At 46.6% G+C, this 16,837-nt stretch overlaps 1 protein-coding gene across 1 annotated transcript in view; it reads left to right on the top strand.

The window, feature by feature from the left end:
* The window catches only part of POLA2 (DNA polymerase alpha 2, accessory subunit), a 30,170-nt gene extending 14,203 nt beyond the window's left edge, over nt 1–15,967 (top strand). Inside the window, exons 13-18 of the mRNA XM_053368332.1 lie at nt 555–628; nt 1,170–1,275; nt 5,248–5,354; nt 13,832–13,891; nt 14,864–14,990; nt 15,509–15,967. Coding sequence (XP_053224307.1) covers nt 555–628; nt 1,170–1,275; nt 5,248–5,354; nt 13,832–13,891; nt 14,864–14,990; nt 15,509–15,661 — 627 coding nt within the window. The 3' untranslated portion in view covers nt 15,662–15,967. The remainder of the gene's footprint in view (nt 1–554; nt 629–1,169; nt 1,276–5,247; nt 5,355–13,831; nt 13,892–14,863; nt 14,991–15,508) is intronic.
* The last annotated feature ends 870 nt before the right edge of the window (nt 15,968–16,837 follow it).

Genomic DNA, 16,837 nt, shown 5'->3' with positions numbered 1-16,837 from the left:
ATCATACACTATATATATATATATATATATATATATATATATATATATATATGCCAAGTAAAGCAGTTCCAAACAGAATAGTGTAGATGAAACAAATGGAGCAGGGTTCTAAGGAAAGGTGGGGGTGGGAAATTCCTTAACTGCCCAGGGCCAGGGTAAGAAACTATGCAATGAAGGTGCCAGACACGCCTCTGTAGGTAGGGAGTCTCACCATTGGGGGCTACCACAGAGAAAGCCCTATCTTGAGCTGCCATTCTCTGCACTTCCGAGGGTGTTGGAACTAACAAGAGGGCCCATCCCTCTGATCACCCAAAATGGGGGTCTATAAGGATGGAGGTGGTCTTTCAGATATTTGAGGTCTAACCATGAACTCATTATCCTGTGTGGATCTTGCCGATCTGGGGTCTCTGGAATGAAAAGATCTTCCCCCTGGTCTGTGGTTGGATCCTCCTTAACTGGTAACACCGGGGATTGAACTTGGGACGTTCTGCATGTGAAGCGAATGCTCTGCCACTGAGTTCCTGTTCTTCCTCTGCTGCTTCTTCTCTCCCAAGGACTCTCAGCTCACGGCCTCGTTTGAAGACATCTTCAAGAGGTGCATGAAGATGATAGTCGAAGGGACAAGGAGGTGAGAACAAGAACATGAGAAGAGCCCGTGGCCCATCTAGCTCAGCCTCCTGTATCTCGCAGGGGCTTATCAGATGCCTCTGGGAAGCCCAAAAGCAGGAGAAAACGGAACAGCGTGCTCCTCACTTGTGGCTCAAAGCAGCTGGCATGCTGCGAGAGACTGCCTCCGACAGCAGTTATAGGACATAGCCCCCATGGCTAATAGTAAGAAGCAGGGTCCGATGGGAAAGGAATGGTTCACACGGTAAATAATTATCTTCTGGAACTCACTGCCACTAGATTTAAGATGGCCCCTAGCTTCAGTAGAGGTTAAGACCTGGAAGAATGGTGGCACCAGGGACCCATCGCCATCTCTTGGCCACAGAAACCAAGTGGTTCGGAGGCAGTGAGAGCTGTTGCCTTTGGGCTTCCCTTGTGGGCTTCCCTGAAGCAACTTGTCAGCTGACAGCTCCCAGGATTCTTTAGGGAAGCCGTTAAAGCAGTATAAGAGCGTTTTAAGTGTATAGTGCGGAGGGGGGCTTAGCTCTTCTGTTTCCCAACAGTGCTGGATCGCACCTTGTCATCGTTCCTTCACTGAGAGACGTCCACCATCACTGTATCTATCCCCAGCCGCCTTTGACTTGCGAGCTCTTGAAAGAAGACAAACAGGTGCTTCCTACAATCCAAAGGCAGTACCTTTGTTTAAAGGTTTTGAGTCCGTATGTGCATAGCTGGAATATCTATATTTTGGCCTGCCGGGTGGAGCTTAGAGGTTGGTGGCTTTCAAAGCCTGTTAGGAACCCTGAAGTTTCTCAGATTCTCTGTGAGGCCAGAAATCAGCCTTGTCTGTCTGAAGACATCAACTTTAGCCGGCGTGCCTTCCATCAGCTTCGGCTGGTGGCTCATCTACGCCCCTCTCTGGACAGGGATAGCTTCACTACTGTTGTCTGTGCTCTGGTCACCTCAAGGGTAGATTACTGCAATGCGTTATACGTAGAGCTGCCTCTGAAGATGGTTCAGAAACTTCAGCTGGTGTAGAATTCAGCGGCCAGGTTGCTCACCGGAGCAAGACGGTTTGAGCATATTACACCAATCCTGGTTCGACTGCACTGGCTACCAATTAGCTTCTGGGCCCAATTCAAAGTGCTGGCTTTGGCCTATAAAGACTTAAACGGCTCAGGACTGCAATACCTCAAGGCCTGCCTCTTTACATATGAACCTACCCGGACCCTGAGATCATCTTCTGAGGCCCTTCTTCGTGTGCCTCCTCCTTGAGAGGTCCAAAGGGTGGCAGCACAAGAATGTGCCTTCTCTGCAGTGGCTCCCCGTCTATGGAATGCTCTCCTCAGGGAAATTCGCCTGGCGCCTTCATTATACACCTTTAGGCACCAGGTGAAAACGTTCCCTTTTTAACCAGGCCTTTGGTTGATTTGATTTACATCCTATGCCCTTTTAAAGTTTGGGGGGAGGGGTTATTGGCTTGTTTTTATTTTTATTAATTGATTTTGTGGTTTTTATATTTTGATTTTGTTCTGTATTTTGATTTTGATGATGGTGATGATGCAGGTCTCTGCCCCAAGGGACTCAATCTGAAAATAAACATAGAAGCACAGAGGAAGGAGACTGAAACAGAGACAAACAGGGGAAGAACCTGCGATTAACTCAGTTACATGTGCTTAAGGCTTAGCTGCAGTAGGGTATACCTTACACCAGGCTTCCTCAACCTCAGGCCTCCAGATGTTTTGAGACTACAATTCCCATCATCCCTGACCACTGGTCCTGCTAGCTAGGGATCATGGGAGTTGTAGGCCAAAAACATCTGGAGGGCGGAGGTTGAGGAAGCCTGCCTTACACCTTTACCTGAGAGGTCTACATAGGAACCTGGTACTGAGTCGGGCTATTGGGGTCCATCTAGCTCCATACTGTCTACACTGACTGGCAGCAGCACTCCAGAGTTTCAGGCAGCGAATCTTCCCCAGCCTTACCTGGAGAAGCTAGGCAAAGCTGATGCTCTGGCACTAATTTAAGAACTTTCCCGCTTCAAATGAGTCCCCTCGCATGTTCAGTAAATGGGGGGGGGGGCTAGCAAGGGTGTTCCTGCTGGCCACGCCCCTCCCTTCACTAAACACATGAAGGATTTTTTTTCTCCTTTTAACACTCCTTGTGTGGGTGCATTCTGCATGTGCAGCATTTAGCTGGATCCCGTGAAAAAGCTCCATCTTCCAGAAGGGGGAGCTCCCAGCTGAAGAAAAGGCACCGTGTTTGCACTGCTGTAGACTGTGCTCTTCTGGGCAAAGCCTGGTGTTTTCCTCTCCCTCCTGACGGGAGTTTGGAGGTGCTTTTAGTGTACTCTCAGGTTTGGTATGGGGTAGTGGGGAGACCTGGAAGCCTGTATGGCTTTTCCCCACAAAGAAAAAAGTGTGTTTATCTGAGCTGATGAGCTCTTTGCTGTACTCTGAAAAGTCTTCTGTTTAGATCAGTGCTTGGGTCTCCAGCTGTTTTTGGTCTACGATTCCCATCATCACCTACCTGGCAATGATAGGTAAAGGTGATTTGCATTTAATTATGTAGTTTTATGCTCTACTCAGAGCTGACCCACTGAGATCAATTGACACGGGTCCAATCATTGCAGTAGGTCTACGCTATGATTTGCCTTCTCCGTGGTTTCAGACGGGGGCATTCCCCGTACTACCTGGGGAGATGCTAGGGATTGAACCTGGGACCTTCTGAATGCAAGGCAGATGCTCTGCCACTGAGCTACCGCCCTTCCCAATCCCTGCCCATCCAGCCCAGTATTGTGTACTCAAACCACAATTTAAGAGCCTTACTCTTCCCTCCCACAAGGGCCCTCGGACTCCTTCCCTGAGCTTGGAGAAAGAAGAGAAACAGGGTGTAGCTGAAGGGCGAGGCAAGGCTGCGGTTCTGCCTTCACTCATGGAGGCAGGTTGCCTCTGAAAATCCAGCTGCTGAGAATTGCAAGCGGGTGGGTGGGGGGTCGAGAGTTGTGCTGCACTCAGCTCCTGTGTTCAGGCACCTGGTTGGCCACTGTGAGAATAGGCTTATGTTCTAAGGCTCTGGATAGAGATGGAGAATCTTAGGCAGCAAAGGGCTTCTCAGCTATCCCAGAGTCCAGCTGCGTGTGTGTGTTGGTTATAGCGCTTTCCGAGGAAGCATAGAGCGCATTCCCAGTCGGAGCCCCTTGGCAGGAAGTCCTGCGTCATTTACTCTGCTGCAGAAATACGGGGGTTTCCCTGGAGCAGCTTAAGCTTTACCCACCAGGAACCAAATTTGCTGGTGGCCTTTCTGAATGTGTCCCTTCCTTACACACCTGCTTACTTGCCTTATTTGCTTATTGAAGGATTTTTACTCTACTCTTGGCATAAGAGCGTCTGAAGTGCGCTGCAGCAGGATGAGGCCAAAGGCCCACTATAGTCCCAGCATCCTGTTCTTATAGTAGCCTACCAGATGGCTCTGGAAAAAGTGCCCAAGCAGGAGCTGCCCGCTTGTGATTCTCAGCGGTCGGATACTTCAGGACATACTGTCGCCAACAGTGCAAGTTGAACATGGCCACAGAGAGCCTTATCCTCCATGAATCCTCCTTTAAAAAAATAAAATAAAATAAATTTTTAAAATTGAAACTTTTCAATCTAGAATACAATAAAAGTCAAACTAATCTAAATAAAAATAAAAGAGGAAGCAGGAAACAAAGTGAAAAAGGAAGGAAGGGTGGGAAGCAAAGAGAAAATTAGAAAAGGGGGAGGAGGAAGAAGGAAATAAGCCCTCTATGAGAGTTGTATCTTAACCCTTGTCACACACATAGGGCAGTGTGTGTAGGCTTCTAACACACACACTTTATTTTCAAAACAGCCTTGTGAGACTCAAGGCACAGGGAATGTTGCTGGCCCAAGTCCAACCAGGAAATTTCATGACCTAATGGGAATTTGTACCCAGGTCTTCCCCAGCCTTTGTCTGACATCATAACCACTACACTGCAGTGGATAAACCGGGATTATCCCCATTTCTTCCCCCTTTGTGGTATTGGATACTGATGTGGCAGATGAAGAAATACTGTATTTACCCAAATGTAACGCACACCTTTTTTGGCCAAATTACGTCGTGAAAATTAGGGCACGCATAAGGTTTGATGGTGCATTTACATTCACCAACAAAGACTTTTTTGGTTTCAAGATTTTGAAAATTGGGGTGCGCATTAGATTCGATGCCGCATTACATTCGAGTAAATATGGTAACTGAGGGGAGTTAATAGCAAAACACTTGTAGCGATCTATAAGGTAGAGTCTACCTTGGTCCCATTTTACAGATTTTTAGTGTGTGTGGGGAGGTGGGAAGTAGACCAAAGCCATGAAAACAATTCTCTTGAGGCTACGTGAAAATGTATGATTCTGACCTGGTATTCAAACTCTGAGAATCCCTGGGCTGTGCTGTGTCTCTTCTCTCTGCGCCCCCCTCAAAGTAGTGAGGAAAGAGCTTTGTAACTGCCTCATATCTTTAGGCCCTGACCCTTATCCTGCTTTAAAAATAAAAATAAAATCTTCTGCCGTGCTTTCTCCTTGAATGCCCGATTTGGGAGCTGTTTGGTCAGCCTGCACAAACCCTCTCTCCCCTTTTCTCCAATTCCAGAGGGTTCTCTTCGTTTCTGACCCCTGCACCTTGGAGATCAACGGTGTGGTTTTTGGCTTGACTTCTGTGGACCTGGTCTTTCACATGGGCTCAGAAGAAATTAGCAGGTATGTTCAAAGCAGGGGTGTAGATTTGCAGAACTGTAGAGTTGGAAGGGGACACCAAGGGACATCTAGTCCAACCCCTTGCAATGCAGGATGCTCTTAAACTCTAAAACCATGAGGTGTGTATGTATGTGTGTGTGTGTGTGTTTCCCAGCCTGAGGGCCGCATTGCATCTTGGCCAACCTTCCAGGGGGCCACACGACTGCTGGGTGGTGCCAGAGGCAAAAGTGAATTGAGTAAAAAAAAAATATGTAAATTTTACACTCCCTTTTCTATCCCCCATCTACACAGATAAAAGGCACTGCCATAGCTCATGGACACATTCCAGCGAGGCCAAAACCCTCAAAGAGGGTGTGGAGCAGGCCCAGTGAGGGCCGTGGGGAGAGTCCTAAGGGGACTGAGAGAGGCCTACAGTCACGCCCCCAGTCATATGTTTTTCCACCCCTGTTCAAAAACCTTAAATCCCCAGCATTAAAATGAAGGGATCACCCCCAAACACATCCATTTGCTGGCTGAGATTGCATTCATACTGGGAGGTACTGTGGTTTGGTGCTGGATTTAGCTCCTTGGTGTGGTCATTGTTCCTTGAGCAATTTTCTGCTTCCTTTTTAAAGGATATCTGCTGATCTTCAGACAGCTGTGAGCGTGAAAGATGTGATAATGGCAGGGGGGGGGGAATGACACAGCATGAATCAGGCGTGATTCAGAATCCAAAAAGTGTCATCGGTCTGTGAGCGAAAGAAATGTCAGCCCTGAGCTGTGGAATCACGTGGCTTGATGTCACACAAAATTCCCTCTTAAGTTGCTAGCGCCTTCCAAAGTGCAGTCCACATTTCTGCTGTAAACCCTTTGGAGGTGTGTGTGTGTGCGCACGCACATTACAGCACGCACATTACAGTGAAACCGTGTTATTAATTTTGATAGCGCTACAGGCTGCATGTAACTTCTGTACGGTATGAGCTTTTTGTATTTACATTAAATATATTTATTGATACTTATCAAAAGATAAATATACTATATCAAAATACAGTGGTACCTCGGGTTAAGTACTTAATTCGTTCTGGAGGTCTGTTCTTAACCTGAAACTGTTCTTAACCTGAAGCACCACTTTAGCTAATGGGGCCTCCTGCTGCTGCTGTGCCGCCGGAGCACAATTTCTGTTCTCATCCTGAAGCAAAGTTCTTAACCTGAAGCACTATTTCTGGGTTAGCGGAATCTGTAACCCGAAGCGTATGTAACCTGAAGTGTATGCAACCCGAGGTACCACTGTAAAAGAAATGCTTAAAAAATATAATCTAAAAAGAAGCAGAAGAAAAAAGAGAAAACAAGAAAATAAAGAAAGAAACAGACAGACAGACAGACATTGAGTTCTCTGTCCTCTAAATATAGTACTATTTTCTATAAGCCAATTTTTTTTCCAATCTTTGAATCCAGATGGATTCATTACAAGTTCATTTTCTCTATCATGCCAAAAAGTCCAGAAGAAGTTTTCAGTCCTTAATAAACTGAAGCTCAATCCAGCTAAGACTGAGGCATTGTTAGTGGCGGTTCCCCAGACCAGATGGCTGGGAGGTTGCCTGCTCTTGATGGGGTTACACTCCCTCTGAAGGAGAGGGTACATATCTTGGAGGTGTATTCCTGGATCCTTGGCTGTCACTTGAGGCTCAGGTGGCCTGAGTGGCACAGAGTGCCTTCCATCAGTTGTGGCTGGTGGTTTAGCTGCCCTTAGGCTGCCCCTGTCCAGATAACTGCTGCTGTTTATGTTCTGGTAACCTCGAGGTGAGATTATTGCAGCGCGTTACATGTAGAGCTGTCCCTGAAAACAATTCGGAAAATTCAGCTGGCATGGAATTTGGTAGCCAGGCTGCTCACCGGGGCAAGACAGTTTGAGCATATTTCACCAATTCTGGCCCGAATGCACTGGCTGCTAATTAGTTTCCGGGCCCAATTCAAATTGCTGCTGGTTTTGACCTATAAAGCCTTAAACGGTTGAGGACCATAACACCTCAAGGACCGCCTCTCCCCATATGAACCTACCCAGACCCTGAGATCATTCTGTGAGGCCCTTCTTCATGTGCCTCCTCCAGGAGCAGTTTGGAGGGTGACAATGCAAGAACAGGCCTTCTCTGCAGTTGCTTCCCATTTGGGGAATGCTCTCCCCAGGGAGGTTCGGCTGGCAAACCTTTTAGGTGCCAGGTGAAGAGCTAGAGAGGTCCCCTGCCTGAAAATCTGGAGAGCAGTACAGTGGTACCTCGGGTTAAGTACTTAATTCATTCCGGAGGTCTGTTTTTAACTTGAAACTGTTCTTAACCTGAAGCACCACTTTAACTAATGGGGACTCCTGCTGCTGCCGCACCGCCAGAGCACGATTTCTGTTCTCATCCTGAAGCAAAGTTCTTAACCCAAGGTACTATTTCTGGGTTAGCGGAGTCTGTAACCTGAAGCGTATGTAACCCGAGGTACCACTGTATAGGCAATACCGAGGGAGCAATGGTCTGGCTCCCTACATCCCAAATATGGTGCTCCTGAGTGTATGCAGAGTTCCTTCTGTCTTAGCCAATGAATCAATCATCTGGACGGGTTGATCTCCAGACAAGATAAGAAAGAAAGAAAGAAAGAAAGAAAGAAAGAAAGAAAGAAAGAAAGTCTCATTTCAAAGTGAAGTTCCTGAGAAAATCTCTTGACAAGTGGCGTGCCTCAGATGTTGGCTGGTGCCAGCCACCCATGGCCTGTCATTAAGTAAATCAAGCATCGCAGTCATCCTCTGCCTTGAGGGTTTGTGTCACATCCTCTCTTTTCCCTTCACCATGTGTTTTTCTTCTTTTCTTCCTCTTTTATGGGGAGACAGCTCCCCGTTTCTCAGTCAGCGCCATCGTCATCTGTTGATGGCGTCACACATCTGAGCAAAAAGCGTGCTGCGACTCGAAGTCATGTTTTTAGCCTTGTGGCACCAGTTCTCCGGAATTCTCTTCCCTCAGGAGGGAAACAAGCCCCAACATTATGATTCTGACGGTCACTGAAAATCTTTATTTCATATGAGGTCTGAACCGGTGGTGACTGACCAGGAAAGAGACCTTCAGGTGTAGTGGATAACTCAACAAAGGTGTCTCCGGTGTGAAAGAAGCAGATTCCATGCTAGGGATAATTAAGAAAGGGGCTGAAACTAAAACCGCCTATATCACGCGATTAATGCAAGCCTGCGGTACAACTGAACTTGGAATTTAAAAAGAGGATTAGACAAATTAATGGTGGATAAGTTTATGTTCTACCTTGATAAACCTCTGAATACTAGTTGCAAGGAATCGCAAGCGGGGAGAGCATGGTGTACTCATGCTCTGTTTTTGGTTTTCCCACTGGGGTTTCTGGTTCGTCACTATGAGAACAGGATATGGCACCAGGTGGGCCTGATTCTGCAGCTAGGCTCTTTCCATTCATTTATCCCAAACTGGCCTGTTTTTTTGTTTCCTGAAGTTTTTAATTTCTGGGTTTTTATGCTTCAGTACTGTTCATGACCTGTATTTTTTAATATTTTATTTCTGTACACTAGTTATATGTCCTCTGGAAGTATAGTGGGTTAAAATTTTTGAATCTCTCTCTCCAGCCCAGGCCTTCTCTCCTTCACATTGTCATCTTCTGTCATGTTACTTTATAACAAGAGAACAGGCCTTTTCTGTGGTGGTTCCCCTAGTGTGGAATGCTCTCCCCCTGGCGCCACCATTACAATATCTTTAGGCGCAAGGCCAAAATATTCCTCTTTACCCAGTCTTATGGCTATAATCTATGACCTGTGGGAGAGAGGACTGTTATTTTGATGACCATTTTATTATTAGGCTGTCTGTCTGTATGCTTTTTATTATGTTTTTATCACTGGTGTTCTGTAATGTGCTTTAAACATTGTACACCACCCAGGGATCTCTTTGATAAAGGGCGCTATATAAATTGAATTAATAATAATATCCTGGGAAAGAGGGGTTGATTATGAAGCCACTCAGAACTGTAGCTCTGTGAGGGGAATAAGGGTCTCCTGGCGATTCTCAGCTGCCTTAATAAACTACAGTTCCCAGGATTCTTTGGTGGGGTGTGTGGAAACCATAACTCTTTAAAGTGGTGTCACACCACTTTAAATGCATAGTGGAGATTGGGGTGGGGGAGTTTGTAGATCGTAGAAGTTTGTCTCCCTGACCCATGTTGTAGAGAGGGAAGGGGCAAATTGACGTCACCTCACACTTCCTCCTTCAAAGGAAACTACCTCAAACACTTCCCTCACTGGAGGAGAAAAGCCAAAACATGCCAAAAATATCTTAATTGAATTAGTCCAGTTAGACTCTCTCTCAGGAGCTTCAAATTCTGCTGCCTTTCCTCCACTTCCCATAACAGGGAAACCAATTCCTTAAACTTGCCCTGAAATACCAGGAAAGCTGGCAGTTGGCTCTTATAACTGTCTTCTCAGTGCTGACTTTATTATTTTTAGATCTCCAGGGACTGTTCATTTGGGGGGAAAGAGGATTGCTCTTCTCCAGAATAAAGTCAGGAAAGTAATGTTGTATCTCTAGGGGGGCTGCATTTGTCTCCTCTCTCTTTCCACCCCATGCCTCCCTGATGAATATTAGGATCTAATGATTCAAAAAATATTGAAGGATCGCCTCATCTCATCTGTGCCCACCCAACCTGCTTCCATCTGCAGAAATAGCACTTTTACAAGTGCCACATTGTGTTCGTTCCACATCTGCAAGAAATCAACCCGTCAGCGTGGCAGCACCTAATCTCTGGAACTCCCTGCCCCTTGATGTTAGCAGTTACCTTTGCTGTATTGTTTTCAGTGCTTGCTAAAAAAATAATTTCTTTAGGCAAGGCTACCCAGATGTGTAATTTTGTCATGCAATTTTAATTTGTGGTTTTGATAAGTATAATTTTTAAATGACTGATTTTTAAAAGAAGTTTAAAAATTGTAATGTTTGCTTTCATTGGTATGTTTTGAAGAAAACTTTAGATTGTCTTTTGTAAGTCGCTTAGAGGTCTTTTTTCTTGTTTAATTAGGCGGTATATAAATCTTGTGAAATGAAAGTAATATCTATATTCTCACAGTGAGTTGGTACAGAGAAGGGCAGGGGGGCTTCTCAGCTGCTGCACAGAAGAGTGATTTTGTGGCTGGAGCAAGTTCCTCTCTGCCCCCACAGATTTATGACATGTCATGCTGCTGAAATCCCCCCACTTCTGCACAACTATTAGAGAAAAGGTGGAGGACCTCTGGACCCTTAGCTGGGCCTGCCAAATGGTCCCTAATTTGGCCCACAAGTGCATTTTCTCCCATACTGCATCCACCTTCCCTACACCTGGCGTCAGCTGTGGGGCAGATGAAGACACAGCTCCCATCACATGGGCAGTGGTCAGAAATTATGGGAGTTGGATGAAAAGCTATTAATTTAAGGTCATACTTTATTGCCTTTTTACCTTGCCCTGTATTTTTGGGGTCACGTGGACTAGAAACCAGCAAAACGAAAGGTGCCGTGAGCAATCTCTCGCCTGCCAAGGAAGGCGTTTGCTCCTGTCCTGTTGTTCTTCCACCCAGCTCTCTCCCTTATTATATCGGGGAGGACTTGTTGGGTTGCCTTTGTTTTTCTTTTGCCCATTGCATACAAAACACGGATGACGTGGTGTTGTTTGTGTCTGTGTGTGTGTGTGTCATGCCTGGCTTTCGCACTCCCTTTTGTCAGGGTTTCCGTGTTTTGGTGAGTCGCCGTGCCTTCAGACAACAGAGAGCTTTTAATTTATGAGTATTAGCTGGGACTCCACGGGAGGAGGGGGGAGGGTACAAAAACATGATGCGTTAAGCTGGTTTTGTGGGTGATTTAACAGCGACTGCCAAAAAACCCTCTCAACTGCAGCAGAGTTTCGAATATTACAATAGGCTGGCAGAGGGCCAGCTCTGACATAATGTAATGTAAGCGTATGAGTCTTTCCCTTGCACACATACATGGACCACACCAGCAGGGTAAGATATGAACGCAGAGGCCTCTTTTCTGTTTTTTTCTGCTTTGCTAGTTATAAAATCCACTTGCTGTATGTGTGTCCATCATCTCAGGGAGTGGGGGAACCTGGGGGAACCTCCAGATGTTGTTGGACTCTAAATCCCATCAGCCCCAGCCAGTGTAGCTGATGGGAATTGTAGTCCAATAACCTCTGGAGGGCCTCATGTGTTTCCCCATCCTTCCTATCCCTGCAGTATCTTAGGAGAGTTGGGCTTGCTCAGCCATGAAGCTCCACTGGGTGATCTTGAGCCAGCCATCCAGCCACCTTTTCTTCATCACGGGGTGTTTGTGAAGATAACTGGGGGGTAGAGGACCTCCACATACATCTCCTTGAACTCTTCAGCTTTTAATGTTTGATGTTTTGCTGGCTTTTTTATTATTATGTTGGAAACTGCCCAGAGTGCCTAGGGCAACCAAGTTGAGGTATGAATATGACGATGATGACGACAGAGAGCAGAATACACATTTTAATGTATTTTTAATCTTTTGTTGGAAGCTGCCCAGAGTGGCTGGGGAAGGGTTTGTTTGTTTGTGTGTTTGTGTGGCTGGCCAGTCAATTGAAAGATTGATTTGGCATCTTTAAAAATGCTTCTGTTCAGAACCACAAGCCTAAACCAATCTCAAGTTTCTTTCCCTGATAAATTGTGGCGGGAGTCCATAGGGCAGTGCCTGATGTATTTATGAAAGCATTTTTATAGCCCACCTTTTAGCTATATAAATACTAATGGCTGCTTACAGAAAATTTGCTAAAGCCTATTTTAGCTGAATTTTTCAAAAGCTGTTTAAAAATCCTGCTTAGAATAGCAGAACTGGCAGATAAACACGTCCAAAAAAAAAAAAAATGTAGAACTTCCCTTCTCTGGCTTAATCTCAAGATCCTTGAATCTGTCTCCTGAGAATAGGAAGCCTGGAGCCTTTGCATATTCAAGCTGGGGCAGAGCTGGGGAACTTAAGACCTAGCAGCTGAAACCAGCCCCCCAGGCCTCTAGTTGACCCTCGGACAACAGACCCTCCAAGCTGCAGCCCCTCTTCCCAAAGCACATCCCTTACTGGCATGTTTCGCTTGAGCGTCCCTCCTCCCTCCTGTTCTCTTTTCCTCATATGCTGTATCTTGTTTGTTAGCCTGAAGGCAGGGATTTTCTTACAAGCTACTCTGAAACACTTTTTGGTGAAAAGGCTGGGGTGCTAACACTGCAGATAAATAATAAGACATCTTTGCTAAGTTCTGCAGATGTTGTTTTTGTTTGTTTGTCTGTCTGTCTGTTTGTTTTTTGTTTTTACACTTGTGCAGTATATGAATTTTATGGAACAAGTAAGTGCCGTATTTTTTGCCCTATAGGACACACTTTTCCCCCTCCAAAAATGAAGGGGAAATGTGTGTGCGTCCTATGGGGCGAATGCAGGCTTTCGCTGAATCCTGGAGAGAGGGGTCGGTGCGCACCGACCCCTCTCACTCTCCAGGCTTCGCGCAGCTCTCTGCAAGCCGTGGGAGCCCGGCGCTGGGCTCCCACGGCTTGCGGAGAGCTGCCAGTTCTGGGGTCGGGGGAAGCTCGGGCTTCCCCAGCCCCGCGCCAGGGCGGGAAAAATAATTTCCCCCCCCAAAAAACTAGGTGCGCCTTATGGGCCGGTGTGTCCTATGGGGCGAAAAATACGGTATTTTCCCAAGAGGGGACGGGTGGGATATTCCTAACAGAAGCAGCTTCCGCTGGGAATAAGCCGGCTGATGTTTCCAAAATGCCAGGGAACTGACTTGTGTTGTATTTTGAGGAGTGTGTGTGTGTGTGCGCGCGTGATGACTGAGGTTTATTATCCTGTACATCAGGTGCAAAGGGAGTCTTTGGCTTCCAGATGCTGCCAAACTACAACTCCCATCATCCCTGGTCCATTGGCCATGCTTGCTGGGGCTGATGGGAGTTGTAGTTCAGCAACATGGGCGGGGGGGCAAAGGTTCCACACCCTTGCTGTTGTTTGTAGCAGTCTAAATATCCTGCGGGTGGCTGACTTGATGTTGCCTGGTATGTGTACGTGTCTGGGTTGGATTTAAGAGGGTCAGGTTTAAACCTTTTGATTTTAATTAAGGTTTAATGTGTTGAAGCCATTTAAGGATGAAATCTTTACATCAGCCAGTCATTTCTAAGAAGATGATGATAATTAATCGCACTTGGCAAAATAGGCTTCTAAGCAGTTTTACAAAATATGAAAACCCATCTACACAGAAATTAAAATACAAATAATTAAGGTATGCAACTAAGCAGTCCTATTATTAAATCTTCCATCTCCCCCACCCATTTTATCCTCATGACAACTCAGGACTTATTTTAGGCTGAAAGGGAGTCTGTTTTAGAGAAGCAGATATGGGAGGGGGCTCGGTACTGGTTCTATTTTTAATACATATTTTCACGCCCTCTTTTTAATTTTGCCACCTTCCTCTCTCTTTTCTTTCTGTCCTAGTTCTTCCAATGTCTTGGACCGTTTTTCCCGAACTCTGAAGCACATCCTGACTCAGAGGAGGTAAGCTCCTTTTGTTGCAGCAAAACAAACCCTCCCTGCTCCCAGGTATCTTTTGTGGCAAGACTTGACCTCATTTCTTCCTTTGGCAGCATGAGGCCTCCTGCTTTGCCTGCCAAAAGTCCTGGGTTCAAATCACAGCAACTCCATTGGTCCATCTAGCTCAGTACTGTCTGCACTGATTGGCAGCCGCTCTCCAGGGTTTCAGGCAGAGTCTTTCCCAGCCCTACCAGGAAAAAGCTGGGGGGGATTGAACCCGGGACTTTCTGCTTGCAAAGCAGGGCCTCTGCCACTGAGCTGTGGCCTTGCCCCTTAAAATAAAGTTGGTTCATTGCATGATTACGTGTAGTATTGTAAAGAAGCGCAACATCTGTAGCCGTGGAGATGAGAGGAAGGGAAAAACCAGAGGCTGGGGTAGCCAGTTGGCTGGGATCTTTCCAGGCTCGACATTATTGCCATTTGTATTTTGTCCTTACAAGCTGTATGTGTCCTGAACCCCTGGCCTACTTGGCGGCAAGTCCAGAGTCTGGGGGGGGTCAAGCCATGCACGCCAAGTCCAAAGGTCAGGACTAAACATCAGGAAGAACTTTCTGGCAGTAAGAGCTGTTCGACAGGGGAATAGACTCCCACGAGAGGTGGTGAACTCTCCTTCCTTGGAGGTTTTCAACTCTACAGCTCTGTGATTCTATGATATTTGGCAAACTCCCTTTATTTTCCTCCCCTTCCCAACACTTTGGAAACATGGTGATAACACCCCTTGGAACACGGTGCCTTTAAGGTGCTGAATTTAGAGACTGCAGAAACACACACATGCAAACTGAACTTGGCAGCAGTGTTGAAAAGCAGAGCTTGGCATCCTGTTGGTACCCAAGGGGGAGAGGAACAGCTGCTGGGCGTGTCAATGTATGTGAGGGAGCGGGTTGCGGAATGGGAGGGGTAACGCGATCTTTCCTTCTCTCTTTAATTCCTGAGCAGTTACTATCCACTCTACCCTCCCGCGGAAGAGATGAACATTGATTACAAACATTTCTACCAATACGCAGCCCTGCCTGTCACGCCGGACGTGCTGATCACTCCATCGGAACTGAGATACTTTATCAAGGTTGGGGGGAAATGAAGCTGTCTGGGCACAGGGCAATGGAGGGAGGGGACACATTCCAAGCTGCCTTACGCACATTAGCTCAGTGTTCTCCACACAAATTGGCAGTGCTGTCCAGGGTTTTGAGCAAGAGAGTATCCCCCAGCTCTGCCTGGAGATGCTGGGGACTGAGCCAAGGATCTTCATGCCAAGCAATTGATCTAACCACTGAGCTACAGCTCTAAAAATAAAGTAAGATTCCAGTCCTCATGGGGCTGAATAAAGAACCGATTTATATAGAAGGGTAGCCATTGCTGCCATACCCAGCTAGTGAGTGCTGAGAAACATCTGGCTGCCCCCATTTTTTGGAACTGGGATGCTGGACTAGACAGATTTTTCTGATCTGGCAAGACAGTTCCTACACCCATATTAGGGAGATTAAAATCAGTATGTCCTAATGATACCTTCCCATCTGACTAGGGAGCCTGTTTCTTGTTTTTAATGTCTCTTCCCCCCTCCCTTTGTTTCCTGCCCATCCCTAGGATGTCCTTGGGTGTGTCTGTGTGAACCCAGGCCGGCTAACAAAAGGCCAGGTAGGGGGCACCTACGGGCGTTTGTGCATCCAGCAGAAGGTCTCCAAGGACCAAGAGGAGCGGAAGAGCCCTTGCATCGCTGCTCAGGTCGTGAGAATCTAACTTGCATCCGTCTCCTCAACCCACCAGCAGAGAGGACTGCAGAGGTTTTGCTGGAGCGGGACCAAAACACAGTTTAGGGACGAGACTGAAGAGATGGAATGGGTTTCTCCTCCAATGTCTAGGGGTCTCTCAGGGCTGCAGCTGTTTGGGAATCTGCCTTCCACCTTTGCTGCCAACACAGCTGGAGAGAATCTCTTCTGTTGCAATTTCCCCAAGTTTGGGCGGGGAAGAATGGATTTGCCCACGCTAATGTCCTTTTGACAAAACACTTTCTACTTTGAGAAGACAGATAAAAAGTTAGCTATATTCATTGGTGTGTAGCATTTTTTTGGGTGGTGGGGGAGCAACATGTCTCCCTCTGTGCTTCAAAGTTGATATCCTTTGAGGTGTCTTAACTCCCTCCCCCACCCCTCTCAAACGCTCCAATCCTGCAAAGTTGGTGGTGAAGCTGACCTCTAGTTTGGAAAACTGAAAGTCCAGGTCTTGCGTGCAGCTGGGGTGCAGACATTTAAAACAAACAAACAAAAAAAAACAATTCTCCTGCAGTTTCTTATTATCAAGTCTTGGATATATTCAGTGGTTGCTGTTGCCCATTGGGACCAGTGTGGTGGAAAATAGAGAGGCCAGGGACAGGTTGAACCATCTAGCACTGGTTTTGTCCCCATTCTTTGCTGTGACCTTGGTGTTCTCAGCACTACACTCTAACCCAGGCTTCCTCAACCTCGGCCCTCCAGATGTTTTTGGCCTACAACTCCCATGATCCCTAGCTAGCAGGACCAGTGGTCAGGGATGCTGGCAATTGTAGTCTCAAAACATCTGGAGGGCTGAGGTTGAGGAAGTCTGCTCTAACCAACTGAACTATGGTGTTTTCGTTTTTCAATAAGGCAGACCGACAAAGAGCTTAAGAAAGATATGAGCTAAGTATTCCTCCTGCTTTGCACTGAACCTGTGATGTGTTTCGTTAAACCTATTAACACACACATTCTTGGGAAAATGGGGGGGGGGGAGGAACACTGCCTTCCATGCTAATGACCCAGTACCACCCGCCTATAAAACCACACTGCTCCATAAAAGCGAAGTGCAGAGCAGCTAATAAAAGAAATGTGATAATACTTAGATCTAGAGCTTAGAGCACTCGGTGTTGGCAACCCAGCCTCCTCCCCCCGCCCCCACCCA

This window comes from Podarcis raffonei, chromosome 16 (genome assembly GCF_027172205.1).
Source record: "Podarcis raffonei isolate rPodRaf1 chromosome 16, rPodRaf1.pri, whole genome shotgun sequence".
Taxonomy (NCBI): domain Eukaryota; kingdom Metazoa; phylum Chordata; class Lepidosauria; order Squamata; family Lacertidae; genus Podarcis; species Podarcis raffonei.
Note: the sequence above shows the minus strand (reverse complement) of the source record. Positions and strands in the feature narration are given on the sequence as shown.